Source organism: Melozone crissalis, unplaced genomic scaffold, assembly GCF_028551555.1.
Source record: "Melozone crissalis strain CALT ecotype California unplaced genomic scaffold, PUWL_Pcris_2 ptg000029l_1, whole genome shotgun sequence".
NCBI classification, from domain to species: Eukaryota; Metazoa; Chordata; class Aves; order Passeriformes; family Passerellidae; genus Melozone; species Melozone crissalis.
Genome location: NW_026535807.1, coordinates 18,852,187 through 18,868,954, shown reverse-complemented (window position 1 = coordinate 18,868,954; position 16,768 = coordinate 18,852,187). Strand labels below are relative to the sequence as shown.

The 16,768-nt window shown below is 41.1% G+C and overlaps 1 protein-coding gene across 1 annotated transcript in view; it reads right to left on the bottom strand.

The window, feature by feature from the left end:
• Positions 1 to 215: 215 nt before the first annotated feature.
• SYN2 (synapsin II) overlaps positions 216 to 16,768 on the bottom strand; it is a 188,953-nt gene continuing 172,400 nt past the window's right edge. The window contains exons 11-13 of the mRNA XM_054281311.1: positions 9,352 to 9,412; positions 5,366 to 5,627; positions 216 to 1,233 (exon numbers count right to left, since the gene is read on the bottom strand). Coding sequence (XP_054137286.1) covers positions 1,098 to 1,233; positions 5,366 to 5,627; positions 9,352 to 9,412 — 459 coding nt within the window. The 3' untranslated portion in view covers positions 216 to 1,097. The remainder of the gene's footprint in view (positions 1,234 to 5,365; positions 5,628 to 9,351; positions 9,413 to 16,768) is intronic.

Below are 16,768 nucleotides of genomic sequence, written 5' to 3'. Positions count from 1 at the left end.
ATGGGTAGTCTAGAGATTACTAACAAGCTTCTCTCAGTTTGACTCAGATAACTTCTGTTAAAATCTGCTGCTACTGCCTCAAAGTCTGGGATCAATTCTGTTTGCACGAGTCAGAAAAAAAATCTTTTCAACCACACAACTCAGTAGAATATGTAAATGTGATTCCTACAATTTATAGGGCTTTTTTTTTTTATAATGCTGATTCAACAAAGGAATTCATTGTGATAGTTTATTTTCTTACAGCTGTAGTTTGTGTCCAAATGTTTTATAATCATAAAGCTACCCTCTTGATATCAGTCAAAATAGACAATATATATTGATGTCTAAACAAGCTTTGTAGAAGACATTTTTTTTTAAATCAGGCATGGGACTTTACATTTATTAGAAGGTGTTCACAAAAATAAGGGGAACATCATGCATATTCTTTGCAACTAAACCCAGTTATGGTTACAGTCTGGAAATAAATTCTTTAAATAGACATATGGAGATACAGTAGTACATATACACTCTATTTATGACATTTAGTGTACTGATAACTCCCAGCAATACATCAGAAGTCCACAACCAGCTGATGGAGGGATTGGATAAGGAGGAAGAAACTGCTTCAATTTCTCACATTATTCATGTGGCTGGACAAGAATGTCAGTGTGAATGGCCTCCTGAGTCTGGGAGGCAAGAACAAGTCAAGACTATACTTGTGCAGTACAAAACATTTACACACGAAATACACATGCATTGCAATGCATTGGGGGTGGGCAGAGCCAGGAGAAACCCCTTCCCCAATGCTTTATTAACACAATTCTACAAAGGAGTCTCAAATAGGATTATATACTTCAGTCACAGTAAGGCCACAAAATTACAATGGATAAGGACCTTGGAACCAGACATTCTGTGGGAGCAATGGAACCCTTCCTTCCTTCCAGAGCCTTCCACGTGTTCCTGCGTGGCATCTCCCCCACCAAAGTCCTCCTGCTATTATTGATTTGTGTTTCTGTAGGTTGGACATATTGCTTGGTACAACAGTGAGCACAGTAGAGAAGGGTGCTGGCACAGGGAGAACAAAACCTATGGGACATTCAGACTCTACACGAAGCTGGCTAATCAGAGAAGAGGCTGGCAAAGGATTTCCTCAGGTTCCGGATGGTCTCAGCTTTGGCCTCGTCCTCGTTCACGGACGACCTGAAGAAGGAGGACTCTGTGAAGCTGAAGGCGTTGGTCAGGGACTGAGACTTGCTGCAAGACACGAACACAACAATTCTGCATGGTCACGCTGTCCCCCAGCCTCCACCCCCCAGCACGTGGATCAGGGGAGGGGAAATTCAGAGGAAATCACAGAAATTCCCACTGGAATTCCCTCCACAGCATCCCATGGGATAACTGGGTGTACACCAACAACCCCTTGGAGAAACCAGACCAAACAGACAATCCAACAGATTTGTCCCTTGGATTTGTCCCTGAGGCTGAACAAAAACTGGCTTTCACCCATTTTTGTTGTGTCCCACAGAATTCTGCACCTCTGACTTGAGAGTAAGGCTTGAGAATAACATTTCCTTCAAGGAACACAATGGAGCTTTCTTTTCTTTCTACAGATCTGAATTGGATGGTGCAAATTAGAGCCTTGAGGAAAATGTGGGCCTGGCTACTAAATCCAAATCACAACCCAATAGGATGGATAAATAATTGTGTTTTGGTGAGGCTGCAAATGTTTGAGCACAGAGAAAAATCAGGTATTTTACAAGAGTTTGAATCCTAAACTGTAATGTGCTCTCCCTCTGTCTAGATTGAACATTAGAGCCTTAATAGAGGCTTAAAGGCATTTTATATCATTGAAAAAACGCCCCAAATCAGAGATATTTTTTTCTTTTCTATAGGCAGTGCCTGGCAATGCTACTCCATTCTTAGTTCTGTCATGTAACTCCTGTGTGAGCTCCCATTAGCATGAAAAACATTACAAGGAAAACAAGGAGGAAAATAGCTATAGTCTAAAACTTTAACTTGTGACTTGTCTGATAAAATAACATCTAAAAAAGAGGCTTGAATTGAAATAGAAGACATTAATGAGTTATCAGCTTTTTACAAAGACATCCCAACATGGGTAAAACGAGTTACCTGACTTCATTTTTATCTCAGTACAATAGATTTCAGTTTTGGCTCTGGTAAAGCTGAAGCACTTTCCTTATTCAAATTGTCTCAGACTCCTCATGGTTTGCAGCTCCTCTCCTTCTAAACTAATAATGTACAGCAAACAGTGCTGCAGGCGTTTTAGGTTTTTCATAAATTATAGTTGTGCTAATGAGAATAGACTGATAAATGTTTGTTTGTACTCACTGAAAGAGGGAGGGTGGGAAGCAGCACTTGACTTGATTAGTAACACAATAAGTAGCCTAATTAAATATTTATTCACAGATTAATAACATGTACATACAGGTTAGGCAACAGCATGTGGGTGAATACAAAGCATACACATGCAAATAGAGTTAATCCTACAGGCAGGAGATCTGAGCCTTGGTGTGCACCTAAAACTGCTTCTGAAACTTAGAAATCTGCTCTTATTATGGCTTGCATCTTGAAAACTTTCATTTCTCCTTTGTTATTTTATTTTAAAGAGAGACTCTTCCATTTGGAGAAGAGAAAAATTAATCTAGATGTGAACAAAAAGCTAAAAGGAGAAAACTGGGAAGCAGCATGTGGCAGAGTCCTCGAAGTTAAGTTTCAAACCATGAACTGATTTCCATCTTGCTTAAAAAAATCCATCTCTCTATTCTTCATCATCTGAAATGATGGAGGAATCAATTTGAGGTTTATGATCAGAAAACAGAATAAAGACATACATTGTGCCACGGAGGCAAGGGAAATTCTGTCATCTTTGCACAATATTGTCATCCAGCAGGTCCCTGGCACTGAGCTGGGCTCAGGGAGGACCCGGGGTTGTTTCCCACTGGTGTTAGCACAGGAGTGGGTGGAACAAGGGGATCTGTGTTCCTGGGAGGAAACAAAGCCTCTGTGCAGCTCTTTGTACATCCCAGACTGAGCAGAGGTGTCTGAGACTCTGCTGGCAATGGTTGTGTCAGGGCTGCTGTGCTGGAAAACTGCAGAGCTCTGCTGGTGCCTCCCTGGGGTTTCTGTTGGCTGGGTGAGAGCTCTGAGGAGGGATTTTTCCATATTCCTTACTGGGTGTAAATCAGTAAGGAACCTTCCAGAAGTGGGACAACCACTTTTTTAAAAATTTATTTATTTTATTTTTTTTTTAATTTTGAGTTTTGTGCAGCCTTTTCTGGGCAGGGCTTGAGCACAACCACAGGCAGCAGAGAGAACCAATTTGGCAGCCACTGTCCAACATGACCCAGCCTGGACTGTGCCTTTGGAAACAGAATCTGTTGTCTCAGTGACTGCAAGGTTAAAAGTTGAAGCAGATAAGACTTCCTCTTGCAAGGCAGACTGACAGCACACCCAGCCCGTGACTCAGTGGCACCAAAAGGAGGAAACAAAGACTAAAAAGATGATGGGTTTTCTGGCCAGCACAGAAATTGCACAATGGGCAGATTAAATTTTGCACGGTGATCAGGATAGGATTAATGCTAGCAGCTTACTTTACTCCATTAACAGAGATTAAGCTTTTTGAGCTTTAATTTAATCTCATTTTAAATTTGGGACTAGAACTAATGCTAGCAATTTACTTTACTCCATTAATAGAGATTAAGCTTTTTGAGGTATTTTATCTAATTTTAAATTTGGGACTAGAACTAACACTAGTGACTTACTTTACTCCATTACCAGGGACTAAGATTTTGAACTGTTTAACCTAATTTTAAATTTGGGACTAGAACTAATGCTAGCAGTTTACCTTACTCTATTACCAGGGACAAAGTTTTTGAACTATTTAACCTCATTTTAAACTTGGGACTAGAACTAACACTAGAGGCTTACTTTACTCCATTACCAGGGATTAAGATTTTTGAGCTCTTTAGCCTTGTTTTAAACTTGAGACTACAACTAGCACTGACAGCTTGTTTTACTCCATTACCACAGATTAAGCTTTTTGAGGTATTTAATCTCATTTTAAATTTGGGACTAGAATTAATGCTAGCAGCTTCCTTCACTCTATGACCAGGGTCTAAGCCTTTTAAACTATTTAACCTCATTTTAAATTTGGGACTAGAACTAATGCTAGCAGCTTACTTTACTCCATTACCAGAGACTGTTTTTTGAGCTGTTTAACCTTGTTTTAAACTTGGGACTAGAACTAGCACTACCAGCTTACTTTACTTCATTACCAGGGACTAAGTTTTTGAACTATTAAACCTCATTTTAAACTTGGGACTAGAACTAATACTAGCAGCTTGGTTTACTCTATTACCAGAGATTAAGCTTTTTGAGCTATTTAACCTCCTTTTAAACTTGGGACTAGAACTAGCATAGAGGCTTACTTTACTCCATTACCACAGACTAAAACCTAGTTTTACACTTGGGACTAGAACTAGTGCTAGTTGTTTACTTTAATCCATTATCAGGGAGTAAGTTTTTTGAGCTATATAGCCTTGTTTATAACTTGGGACTAGAATTAATGCTAGTTTACTTGACTCCATTACCAGGGATTAAGCTTTTTGAGCCATTTAACCTCCTTTTAAACTTGGGAACAGAACTAACACTAGAGGCTTACTTGACTCCATTACCAGGGACTAAAACCTCGTTTTAAACTTGGGACTAGAACTAATGCTAGTGGTTTACTTTAATCCATTACCAGGGATTAAGTTTTTGAGCTGTTTAGCATTGTTTTAATTTTGGGACTAGAACTGACACTGGCAGCTTGCTTTACTCCATTACCAGAGATTAAGCTTTTTGAGCTATTTAACCTCATTTTAAGCTTGGAACTGGAACTAATGCTAGCAGCTTACTTTACTCTATGACCAGGGTCTAAGCTTTTTAAACTATTTAACCTTGTTTTAAACTTGGGACTAGGACTAGCACTAGCAGTTTACTTTACTCCATTACCAGAGATAAGGCCTTTTGAGCCAATTAACCTCATTTTAAACTTGGGACTAGAACTAATGCTAGCAGCTTGGTTTACTCCATTACCAGGGATTAAGTTTTTGAACTATTTAGACTTATTTTAAACTTGGGACTAGAAGCTTACTTTACTCCATTACCAGGGACTAAAAACTCGTTTTAAATTTGGGACTAGAACTAACGCTAGCAGTTTACTTGACTCCATTACCAGGCATTAAGCTTTTTGAGCTATTTCACCTCCTTTTAAACTTGGGAACAACACATTCATTTCCCCCTGGCTGTCAGAGCATCCCCCAGTCCCAGTCAGACAGAATCTATGCCATGAGGAGAGAAGAAGCGCGGATAAAGCGACTCTTACTTAAGCTGCGGGTGCGACTGCGGCTTCTGCTGCGGCGCCGGCTGTGGCTCTGGCTGGGGCTGTGGCTGTGGCTCTGCTTCCTTTGATAACCTGGAGCTGGGAGGACCTTGGGCCTGGGGCCGAGGCTGCTGGGTGGTGGGTCCGGGCGGGCGCTGGGGCTGCGAGGCTGCGGGCTTCGCTGCCTGCCCCGCGGGGAACACGCGCTGGGGCTGCAACGCCTCCTGGCTTTGGGATTGCATTCCTTGGGGTTGCACTGGGCCCCCTAGGTTCAGTACAAGAAAAACTTCATAATGTTATAGTTGCAAAGAGGCCTCATTTAGAACTTCATACCCAACACTTTAAAACCATCCTCTCCAACGTGATTAATTCTACTTTCGAGGCAAAAGCCTACTCGAGTGTGCTCGAATGGAGGCAAGAGCACTGCTCACACTCATGAGGAACTTGCTTGGAGCCCCCCATGAACCAGCCTTAAAACTGCTAAATAGCACCCCACTTATCCCAGGTACTGATTTCAAACCCAATCAATGGAGTTACACCCAGAACAGTTTTGGCCCAAGTCAAGGAGAGGCTGTGAGGTAACTGAACAGAGCAGTAATATCTAATTCAGCAAGACATTCACTATTTTCTGTGTAGTTATTGCAGATATTTTCTTCCTCCAAAGTCCTAAAATAATTTCTGTAATATTCCTCTTAGATTCACTCTGACAGCAGTAAAACACTCTCATTTTCTGGCTCGTTGAAAGTATTTTCATAACTTACTTAACCCCTTAGTGAGATATGTCAAGAACATTACAAGAAACACAAGAAAGTCACTACAAATTCTTTACCAGGAAGGCACTTCACTGGCAAACTACTGCATGAAGTGGGAAACCACAACGCGCAGGAGAGACTCAGGCTGTGCAACCCATGGCTGAAAGATGCTACAGTATCATCCAGTGGGGTTTTGGGGTTTTTTCTGCTTTCTGGCTGAAATAATGCTGTGCCAGACATCAGGGCTTGCTGCTTTTATCTCAGCTCCCAGGTCTGACTGGAGTTTTCTGGGCTGATGGTTGTTGTAACTGAATTTTAACCCTCGCATATGAAAATGCACTCAGGACCTCTGACTTGAGGGGAGAAAGGATGGGATGACATTCTGAGTATTTGTTTGTACAGTAGTTCACTCAGGATAAGAGCTGTTGTAAATACCACAGAGCACAACTGAGCTAGACCTTCTGGGAATTTTCAGTCTTGCATAGATATTTAGTGCAACTAAAACACTTAATCTGCTCAAGTCTCTCAAAGCAAACCATCATATCTAGATGTACTGCTGCAATACATTATTTTTTTGTTGTTGTTGTTTTTAAATTGCTTTTACAGTTAACTTTCCCCTTACTAGAAGAATTCCAGTGTGTGTGTGTGTGTGAGGACAGCACGTGCTGATGCCTCAGTGAGTTTTAGCACAATTGTAGCGTGTGTTGTGGTGCAGAAAGATAAATAGCATGTACTGAATGTTAAGGAATGTGCCTTCATTGTTTATTAATTTGAACCACTTTTGTAGGAAATATTTGAAGGTGATAACATGGTCTTGCAACATCTTAATAAGGAGCCTTTTCTTATTAGTCTCCTTTCACTCAATATTGAAAACCAGAAAGGTTTCTTTCCCCCACTTGTACGTACAGGCTTGAATGCCAGAAACTTTACACTGAAGACAGATATAACTTTCTTTTATTGCACATTAAGCTGTACAAGAGATTTCACATAAAAGATATACTGCTGTCACATTTCCAGCGTTTGCTCACTTTCTTGCAGCTGGGTTGTACAAAAGGCAACAATCATGAAAGAAACTTTTACCAAAAATAACTCAACAGAACTGAACATTAAGCCTACACTGTAAAACATCTGTTCCCTGTTACCCACAATATTGCACCTAAGCATGCTGACATGCAGAGAGACATCTTGGCTTGTTTCTTGGCTGTGGGATGTAGGAATTGTGTGTGCCCCTGCGAATCCTTCCCAGGGAACAGGCTGGAATCCTGTCTGAGACACCCAGGTCTTCCACACACACACACACACACACAACACACACAAATGTCCTGTGAAAAGCACTTGTGAATACTGGCACTACTCCATGCAAAAAAATACCAACTGCTTGCAAGGAAAATCGGTCATCAGATTCAGTTCTCCACCCCAGGGCAGTATGGTTTGTTCTCTTTTAGGGTGTCAGGAGGAAAGGATTTGTGAACCTGATTTCTGGGTGGGATTTCCTTGACATAGAACAAAATAGCCAATGCCATCATTGGTACGATCACTGACCCAGACAAATGCTGATCACTAAAGCAAAATATTCATGTATTTTACTGATAGGTAGTAAACAGTAGCACTTACCACAAACATTTAAATAGCTAATAGTGCATACCTTAATTCTCATCTCACCAGCCAGCTCGTACAAATAAAAGAAACACTAAGAATGATGAGACTCACTGATAACTTTTTCCAGTGTTTGTAGGGAAAACAGACGTGGAACATCAGGCTGTTTTCCCTTTAAACATAATTGTTTGCACTAAACTAATGGCCACTACTCATCTTTGTACATATTCAAGATGAAAATTATAGTTTTGTGGCTCGCTTGCAACTCAGCTTTCTGGTATGCCAGCAGCGTGCAGCTTGTGATTCTGGGCTAGATTTCTCCCAACAGATTAACTGCCTGCCTGTGGAGCTCTCCTAGCACTGCTTATGTAAAAATCACAAAGAATTTACCTACAGAAAATCTAGCAGTTGTCAGGCACCTCAAGTCCTTTTGCATGTTCTTAGAAACCCTATTTATGTGGATAACGTCGGGACTGGATTTTCTTTACAGCTCTCTGGAAACTTGCAGGTGTAAAATAGGAGACCTGAGTTGGTAAAGAAAACCACTGACAGTTTTTGCCTTGCATTTTCTAACCCAGGATCCTCAGCTGGTTAAAGGTACCTTGGTCTGCCATCCCCTCACTTCTCAGTATTTGCAATGAAATGAGCTCTTACAGGAAGTTTAACAGTCCTTGAGGTACTTCTCACCAAATAACCTGGGATTTAAATCTTAGGTAAGTATAAGATTTTTGGAAAGTATTTGCATTAGTTTTCATTAAAAATCTCCATAGATTACTAATTCAGAATGACAACAAAAGGTACTACTTAATTGAAACAGGATACATTAAATACTCACACTTTCACTGAGATATTGCACATAGGTGGCCCATTTACATAGCTTTGTAGCTAATAATTTAATGCAGAATTACTAAAAATATGAATACCAGTATGTAAAATAGAAGATATTTTAAATATTCCTTGGGAAGAACTGTATTTTTATGGAGTCACCAAAATAGCAGACTTCCACTCGCATAGAAGTAAAACTCAAAGGTTAATAAACTTTATAAAATTATAAATAAAAAGCCTCACTAGCAAATCCTAATCTAGACTTTAAAAATATATCTGGAATCACCTACCTATTGGTCATGCACACGCACGGAAAAATAAAGGCTATGAGTACAGTGTGCACACACTCACAGAGTAAGCGGAGGGACGGGGGGCTTGCACCTCGGGGGGATTGTACTGAACAATATCAAATACTCCAGAAATACTGTCTAGCCTTCCAGGCTGTACATGGCACTGGGCTCTAGAGAGGCACATTCTTTGTACACTGTTGACAGCAGCCCTGCAATCACGAGTTTACAGAGGAAGGTTGGAAAGCGTTACACGCACAGACAGGAACAAGGAAACAACCAGACGGGAGAGTTGACACTGCATAGAAAAAACACAGTCCAGGTCAGCACTGAAACAATGGCAAACTGAACAAAACTGGGATGATTGCATTCAGATTGGTTGTTTCTCTGATTTCAATTGGGTTTTGATTTGTTTTTCACTTTTCATGTTTGCTTTAACCCTCGCTTTTGGTCTCAGTTATCTAAGTAGCCTGGACTTGTTTTGGTCCTACTGCAACGCCATTACAGTCGAGAATGTACTGTAAACAACCTTGAGGTGGTGGTCGCTGAGGTGGGACTTTGTTTGGCTCTGGCTCCTTTAGTGATCCACTCTGGAAAATACATTTGAAAACAGAAGAGAAAAAAAATAAAAATTAGAGTAGCTCGGTTCCAATTTTCCACTAATTTGTCTTTATTTTCATTAGAAAACTCTTTATTGGTGGGGCTGAACATATACTTGAAATTTATTCCAGATACCATTTTTAAATTTAGTTGCTGCCTGACATGATATATGAATCCTGGGCTGGTCCAAGGCTGAGCTCTTATAAAACTGTTTTCCCTGTGCAGCATGTGATCAGGATGCAGGGAGTGCCTTCCCAGCCTTACCTCCATCTGGGGAAGGACTTTATCCTCAGTTCCCAGCACCAGCAACCAATTTTTTTCTGTATTTCAATTCATCTCTCTCTCTCTCTCCCTCTTTTTTTTTTTTCCAGGACAGACTGGATAGGAAATGGATTTCAACAGATACCTTTGTGTAATTTAAGAAATAATTGATTTTTAATTATGTTCACTTGTATCCAGAAGCGTTTGCACAGCAGGAGTTTTGCCAGTGATAGTTTCACTTTGATTTGCTGGCTGTAAGTGGGGAGGGAGGTGGGCTGCTCCAGCTTCACTGTTTTGCTAAGCAAAATGAAAGAAGAAAGCAAAAACCACAGACAAATAATAAAAATAATTGAAATGACTTCATGCTTCTCCATCTGACATGTTATTAGAAACACATGTGATACTTCACTTTTCAAAACAGGAGGTTGATTTGGCAGAATCCTTTTCACATGGATACTTGTGAAAGGAAAAGATGGGCCTGAACCAAGACCTTGGAGCAGAACACCCTCTGGGAACAGGAGTATTTGAATCCAAACTTTGTCTTAGGCCCATCTCTAACATTTTGAAACGTGAAAGACATTTAAATCATTGTAGATAATAGCTTATAGCTTAGGATTTTTTTTAAGCATCCAGAAATCAAATTGCCATCTGTCAAGAGGAAAAAAATGCAGAATTTATTAAAGAGCAAATGCAAAATCAATTAAACATGTTTCTTGCAGAGCTTACTGAGTTTTTTTTTTCTGATAGATTTGTATATGATCACACTCCTAGTACTTTATTTACAGAATAAATCTTGCTCCTGGTGCTCTGAATTCCTGCCCAGCAATGCAGCTGCTGAGTTCTAAATGGCACAAGAGCCCTCCAGTGCATGGAGCTGCTGCAAGCTGCTGTGTCTCCTTTAGCTGCATAAATAAAAGGACACAGGGCAGCTCCAAAACTCTCATTATTCAGAGTTACCAACCTGCAGGAGCCCAAATGAGGAGTAAAAAATGATTCTCACAAACTGTGCTCCTTGATTTACCTGACCCAGTTACCCAGTGCCTGGTGAGCATCACTGAAGGGGTGAGGATATGTAGAAAATAAGAAAATTTTGTGAGGAAAGGCAAAGCCACCAGGAAATGTCGGAGTGCGAGTTACTGTGTCTGCTTTAGCTGCATAAATAAAAGGACACAGTGCAGCTCCAAAACTCTCATTATTCAGAGTTACCAACCTGCAGGAGCCCAAATGAGGAGCAAAAATGATCCTCACAAACTGTGCTCCTTGATTTACCAGACCAACCACATGCAGCCCCTCCCTGTGCCAGGGCTGGGATGCAGCTCCTGCCCTGTGCCAGGGCTGGGATGCTCCTGGCACCCCTCACTCTGCTGCTGGGCACTGGGATGAGCACAGAGCTCTGGGAGGGAAACCACCAGGATTGAGCTGCAGGAGCTCCAAGGGTTTCTTCCTGCAGTCCCAACCAGCCCACGTGAAGTTGTTAGAAAGCACACACCAGGTTTAATTATTGGGATTGTCGTGATTAGCACCTGATGGGCTCCCTACCCTTCCCAAGGGCCACAGCACAGCCTGGGGGGCTCTGCAGTGGCACAGGGTGCCTAGGGAGGATATGGGTGTTATCCTTTTTCCACTAAAACAAAAGGCTGTGCAGGTAAAATGCTGTTTGATTTAAAAACACGGGCTGGCAGCAGAAATCACATGCACTGTAATGTTGGAACAGCCCTGCAGGGCCCCTGTCTGCCCCATGCCCTGAGGCTGGAGCAAATCTGCCATTTGTTCTGCCTCTGAAATGTCTCAGGTTCTATCACAAACTGCACCAGCAGCCCTTATGCAATCTGCATATCTCTCATCTCCCAAAGAAATGATTTTATCCCAAACCAAGCTTTCAATAAACACTCTAGGAGCTCCCTAATCCTTCCCTCAGCTCTCTCCCTCCAGTGCATTCTCTGTTCAAGGTGTATTTCCCCCTCCCCAGTCACTGACTGCAGCTGTCCTGATTTTACCACCCACACATCCTTTTCATTTTTTTATTATTATTTTTTTTTCCACCAGATATCACCTGGTGCTTCCAGGAACCTCACCCACACTCCAGGCCAATCACATGGGCATATTACTTTGGCTAATTAGCCAACCCACCCAGGCTGACCCAAAAAAGTCTAATTAGCATTACATTCCTAATTGAGAAATCTTACTCATGGTTTTTCAATGGTCTGTAGTAATCCAGCCCTTTCCTTTCAGACAGTCAGAGCCTTGATACTTGATATTAAAGGCAGGCTTTGAACCAGCCCTGTTTGCTGCCCTGAGCCAAGGCCTTAATAAAAACCAGGCTCCTTGTGGAGCAGCAGTTGCTGGCAGATGAGCTGCAGAGTGTTCTCCTCACCTCTGCAAGGTGCTGCCAGAGCAGCTGTGGGAGCTCCTCTCTGAGCAGGGCTGCTGGGCCAGACCTGTCCTGCTCATGGATTCACCCCTCTTGCTGATTTTCTGTTTTTTCTTGTGCTGCACAGCCTCCACATTCACCCCTCTACCATCTTCTTGTAGCACAAACGTGTTTTATAAAACTGAATAAAACTGATCTGCAGGCAGGCTGGCTTTAAACACTGCAGGGAGCAAGGGTTAAATGCAGGATTTGGGGTTCAAACACTGCAGGGAGCAAGGGGTAAATGCAGGATTTGGGGTTCAAACACTGCAGGGAGCAAGGGGTAAATGCAGGATTTGGGGTTCAAACACTGCAGGGAGCAAGGGGTAAATGCAGGATTTGGGGTTCAAACACTGCAAGGAGCAAGGGGTAAATGCAGGATTTTGTCATGGAAAATGGACCTGCAGGGTCCTCATTTGGATACTCAGGGCTAAAGAGCAGAATCAGGGGTACAGGAGTGTCTTTGGGATGGTTTAAGGCAGAATCAGGAGCGTGTTTGGGATGGTTTAGGAGCTAAAGAGCAGAATCAGTGGTACAGGAGTTTGTTTAGGATAGTTTGGGGCAGAATCAGTGGTACAGGAATGTGCTTGGCATGGTTTGGGGCAGAATCAGTAGTGCAGGACTGTCTTTGGGATGGCTTAGGAACTAAAGAGCAGAATCAGTGGTACAGGAGTGTCTTTGGGATGGTTTGGGGCAGAATCAGTGGTGCAAGAGTGTCTTTGGGATGGTTTGGGGCAGAATCAGTGGTACAGGAGTGTCTTTGGGATGGTTTGGGGCAGAATCAGTGGTGCAAGAGTGTCTTTGAAATGGTTTAGGAGCTAAAGAGCAGAATCAGTAGTACAGAAGTGTGCCTGGGATGGTTTGGGGCAGAATCGGGAGTGTCTGGGATGGTTTAGGAGTTGAAGAGCAGAATCAGTAGTACAGAAGTGCGCCTGGGATGGTTTAGGATTACCTGAGTGAGATGTGGTGGCTGATGGCTGAGGAGCCCCTTTGGTTTTCATTTTGTGGAACAAAATTTCCACATCCCACCCAAATTCCCAGGAGAAGGGGTTGCTGCTGTTGACAGGAACATTCTGTGGGGCTGCCCAAAGGGGCTCTCCTGCTCACAGGGGTTTGCTGTTTAGATAACTGTCCCCAAAAACAAAAAGCTTCACTTGGGGAAGCCTCCAAGCCACATGAATGCTGCAAATCCACTGCAGGGATTTCTCAGCTCTGGGTAGAACAAGTGAGGATTTGGCTGCATAATGACCTTTAGGAATATTGGTGAATTAAGCCAGAGCACAAACCCCACTAATTATCTAGAATGTAAATGTCTCTAGATACCCCTGTGGCACTTCCTTCTTGTCCACACTTACCTGAAACTGTCTCCTTAGAGTTTTAGGGGTAGAACTGACAGGAAAAGCTGTTTATTCCTCAAATAAGTGGCATTAGGATTTGATCAAGGCATTACTTCTTTTTCTACCTTTATATTAATGCAGATTGGATTCACAGACACTTGAATTTTGAACAGTCTGAAGAATGTTGAAATGGGTGGGAGCAAAAGCAGCAACTTGGCAGGGAAATAGCCCTTGGGCAAAAGAGATGCTAAACAGAGTCCCAGCAAAAATTGATTTTGATTTGGCTGAGGTTGAAGACTTTGTGAACTGTACTTGGAGCACGTAGAGTTGTTTTTGGGTCTCGTTTGGTTTTCTTTGTAATGCAAGGACAGGAGCTTTTCATAGGTATTTCAATATTTGAGGGGAAAGCCATGTTTTTCAGGTCAAGAAGGAGAGAGGGATCAATTGAGAGTTGCCAAAATATGAGCTGAGTTAGAGCTCATAAAGAAACAGGAATAAATAGTAAAACATTTAAGTAAAAAGAGAACTAAGAAAAAAAGTGATTGCTGAGAGTTATTGAGAGAGGTTAAGTGGAGGGTAAATAGTAAATGAGTGTTTGAAGTGTTATAGATGATGATAAACACAGGAGGAAGGACAAGATGGTAGGTGGGATAAAAGCTAAAAATGAGATGCAGGTATAAATGAAACATTCTTCATCTCAGAAATGAAAACCAGCTGACTCATGAAATACAGAATTCCAAACCAGGTCTCTGAAAATTGGGAATGGCCAAGTTACACTGGAGAAGGTAAAGCACTAATACTGCAGTGAGGGAAAGCAATACTGCTGAGGAAAGATGCAGTAATTGAACAAAAAGTACTGGGAAGGACTTTAGTGGGATGCAGAACTCAAGTGGATTATTAATTAATTAAATTTGCACAAAAAAGTAGGTGTGGGCTACTAAAATCTGTAGATGATACAGGGCTGAAAGACTGTGGGGCCAAAATATCCTAAAGAATGAAACTGATCAGTGGAACTAAAAAATATTCTAATAATTCTAATAATTCTAATAATTCTAATATAATTGCTAAAAATAATATAGAATATATATAATATAATAATATATATAATATAATATAATATAATATAATATAATATAATATAATATATTACTTTATTTGCATATTATATTATATTATATTATATATAAATAATGATATAATTATGTCAACAATGTGATTATGATAAATATTATTATAAAATACAGTTATTATAATAATATATATTGTTATGAAAATATAAAATATAATTTTAATTATAATTTATTCTATAATAAGAAATAAGTCAGTCAGAAAGGCAGAGCTGATTCAGTAACTGAAATTTAGTGGGAATGATTTGTGCAGTGAAAACCCCAGAATCTCCTCACAACTCAGTGCAGCCTTTGGAAGAACTTCTCTGCCTGGTTTAGTAAAATAAAGGGGTTTTATAAACAGAAACTGGGGGCAGTTTCAAGCCAAAGGCCAAACCAAGACAAAATGAATATAAACTGAATAAACTTGGGCTGCAAATAAGCCCATGCTGTGTAATTTAGCAAAGCAGAGAAATCCTGCAGTAGAACATCCAAAACCACAGAATTTCTCAGTGACTTGTAGCTTCCTGGTTTATCCCTTCAGCATGCAGTGAGTGGGGCTGGGGCTTTCCTGGCTAAGACATTCCCCTGGTGCAGGAGGCTCTGCCCAGGTGATGCAGCTGCCCCACTGTGTGCCCCTGAACAGGACCAGAAATGTTGGGTTATGCTTTTTTCTACCCAGAGATGGGGTAACTGAGAAGTGTTTTAAAAACTTATTCTACTTTCAGTCTCATGAGACAATACAGATGTTATAATTCACACTATCCTAATTAGAAGGTGACCATTTCCCAATCACAAAACACTCTAAGTGTTTCTTAGTTTGTCAGCTTTTTGCTGTAGATACTTTAAAGCTAATAATCTAAAATTACTCCTCATAGGTCCTACTACAATGCATCTTTCATAGTTTTATTTCTCTAAAATATCTAGTCTTATTTACAAAACCATCCTTTAAAACTTTTTTCTAACTCTATTCCTCTTTCAACAAATCTGTCTATTCTACAGCATTTCTAAGTCAACATTTCTTATCTCAAAGTTTACATATAAATGCATACTATGTAAGCCCTGAAAACTCTCTACAAATCCATTTCCCACAACAAATTTTGCTGTTTGCTGTTTTTTATATTCCCCGTGGACTGTCAGAAACAGCTACAATGGAGAGATGAGATTTTAAAAATCCACCTTCCTGCTGTCTGTGCAAGGGGGGCAGCAAGAGAAGAGTTTGCTGCTTTTTACACAATTTTGGAGTGCTCTGTCCAGCCTTGCCCTTCTGCACTGAGGGAATCTGTGTGCAAAACACACTCAGCAAAAATGGGGCCAGCCTGGGGTTGCTTTGTGCTGAGGTTGTGATAAAGAATTCAAAAACTTCGAGCAGATTTTGCTGTTGCCCAACCAAGTTTCTAAAGAACCTCTGCAAAACCTGTCATTTCCCCTGAGTGGGAGGGAAATGCCTGCTCAGGGCAGAAAAAAAGCTAAATAGTGAGAATTTTACTAGGAATAGTATTTTAAAAATGCACTGAAAGGGCCCTTAAAAAAAAATTAAAGAGTATTCTAACTTGGATTTTACAGTCTGTTTTCCATTGCTAGATAACTAATTACTTCCCAGACAATGGCTTCCTTTTTGAATCGGTCTTAAAAATAATTAAATCATAGAATGATTTGGGTTGTGACGTTCAAGATCTTTTTTTTTTTCCAAATAATAATTTTTTTCTTCAGCTGGAGAAAAAAGAGAGAGCAGAGCAGGTGGCTCAGGGCAGGTGAGCACCCAGCAGGAGCTCAGTGCTGTTCTCATAGACACTCCAGCTTTTTCCTGAGATACTGGAACAGCTCAGCTCCCACTGTCCCTTCCAGCCCTATTTGCTGTTATACTGCTGCACAAAAATTAACCCCATCTCTCAGTTTGATGAGGTTTCTAAAGAAACTTCTCAGGGAAAATGCATTTCTGAAGTGCCACCAGCTATGGAAGCTTTCTGCTTCCTTCCACAGCCAGGCAATAAAAAACAAGGATGCTTTTTGAATTTCTTCTTCAGCTCTTTTACTGCTTGAAGAAATCTGATTTCCAGTTGTGCTTTTGGAGCAGGGGACAGTGAAACCACGCAGTGGCACAGCAGCTTTCAGGCAGCTCTTTCCAGGAGAAGACAAAAGCAGGGAGGGAATTTGGGATGGCTGCGAGCTCCCCCGTGTGCTGACACTGGGTGTGAAGGGAGCTTGGAGCAGGGAACAGCTCAAAAACAT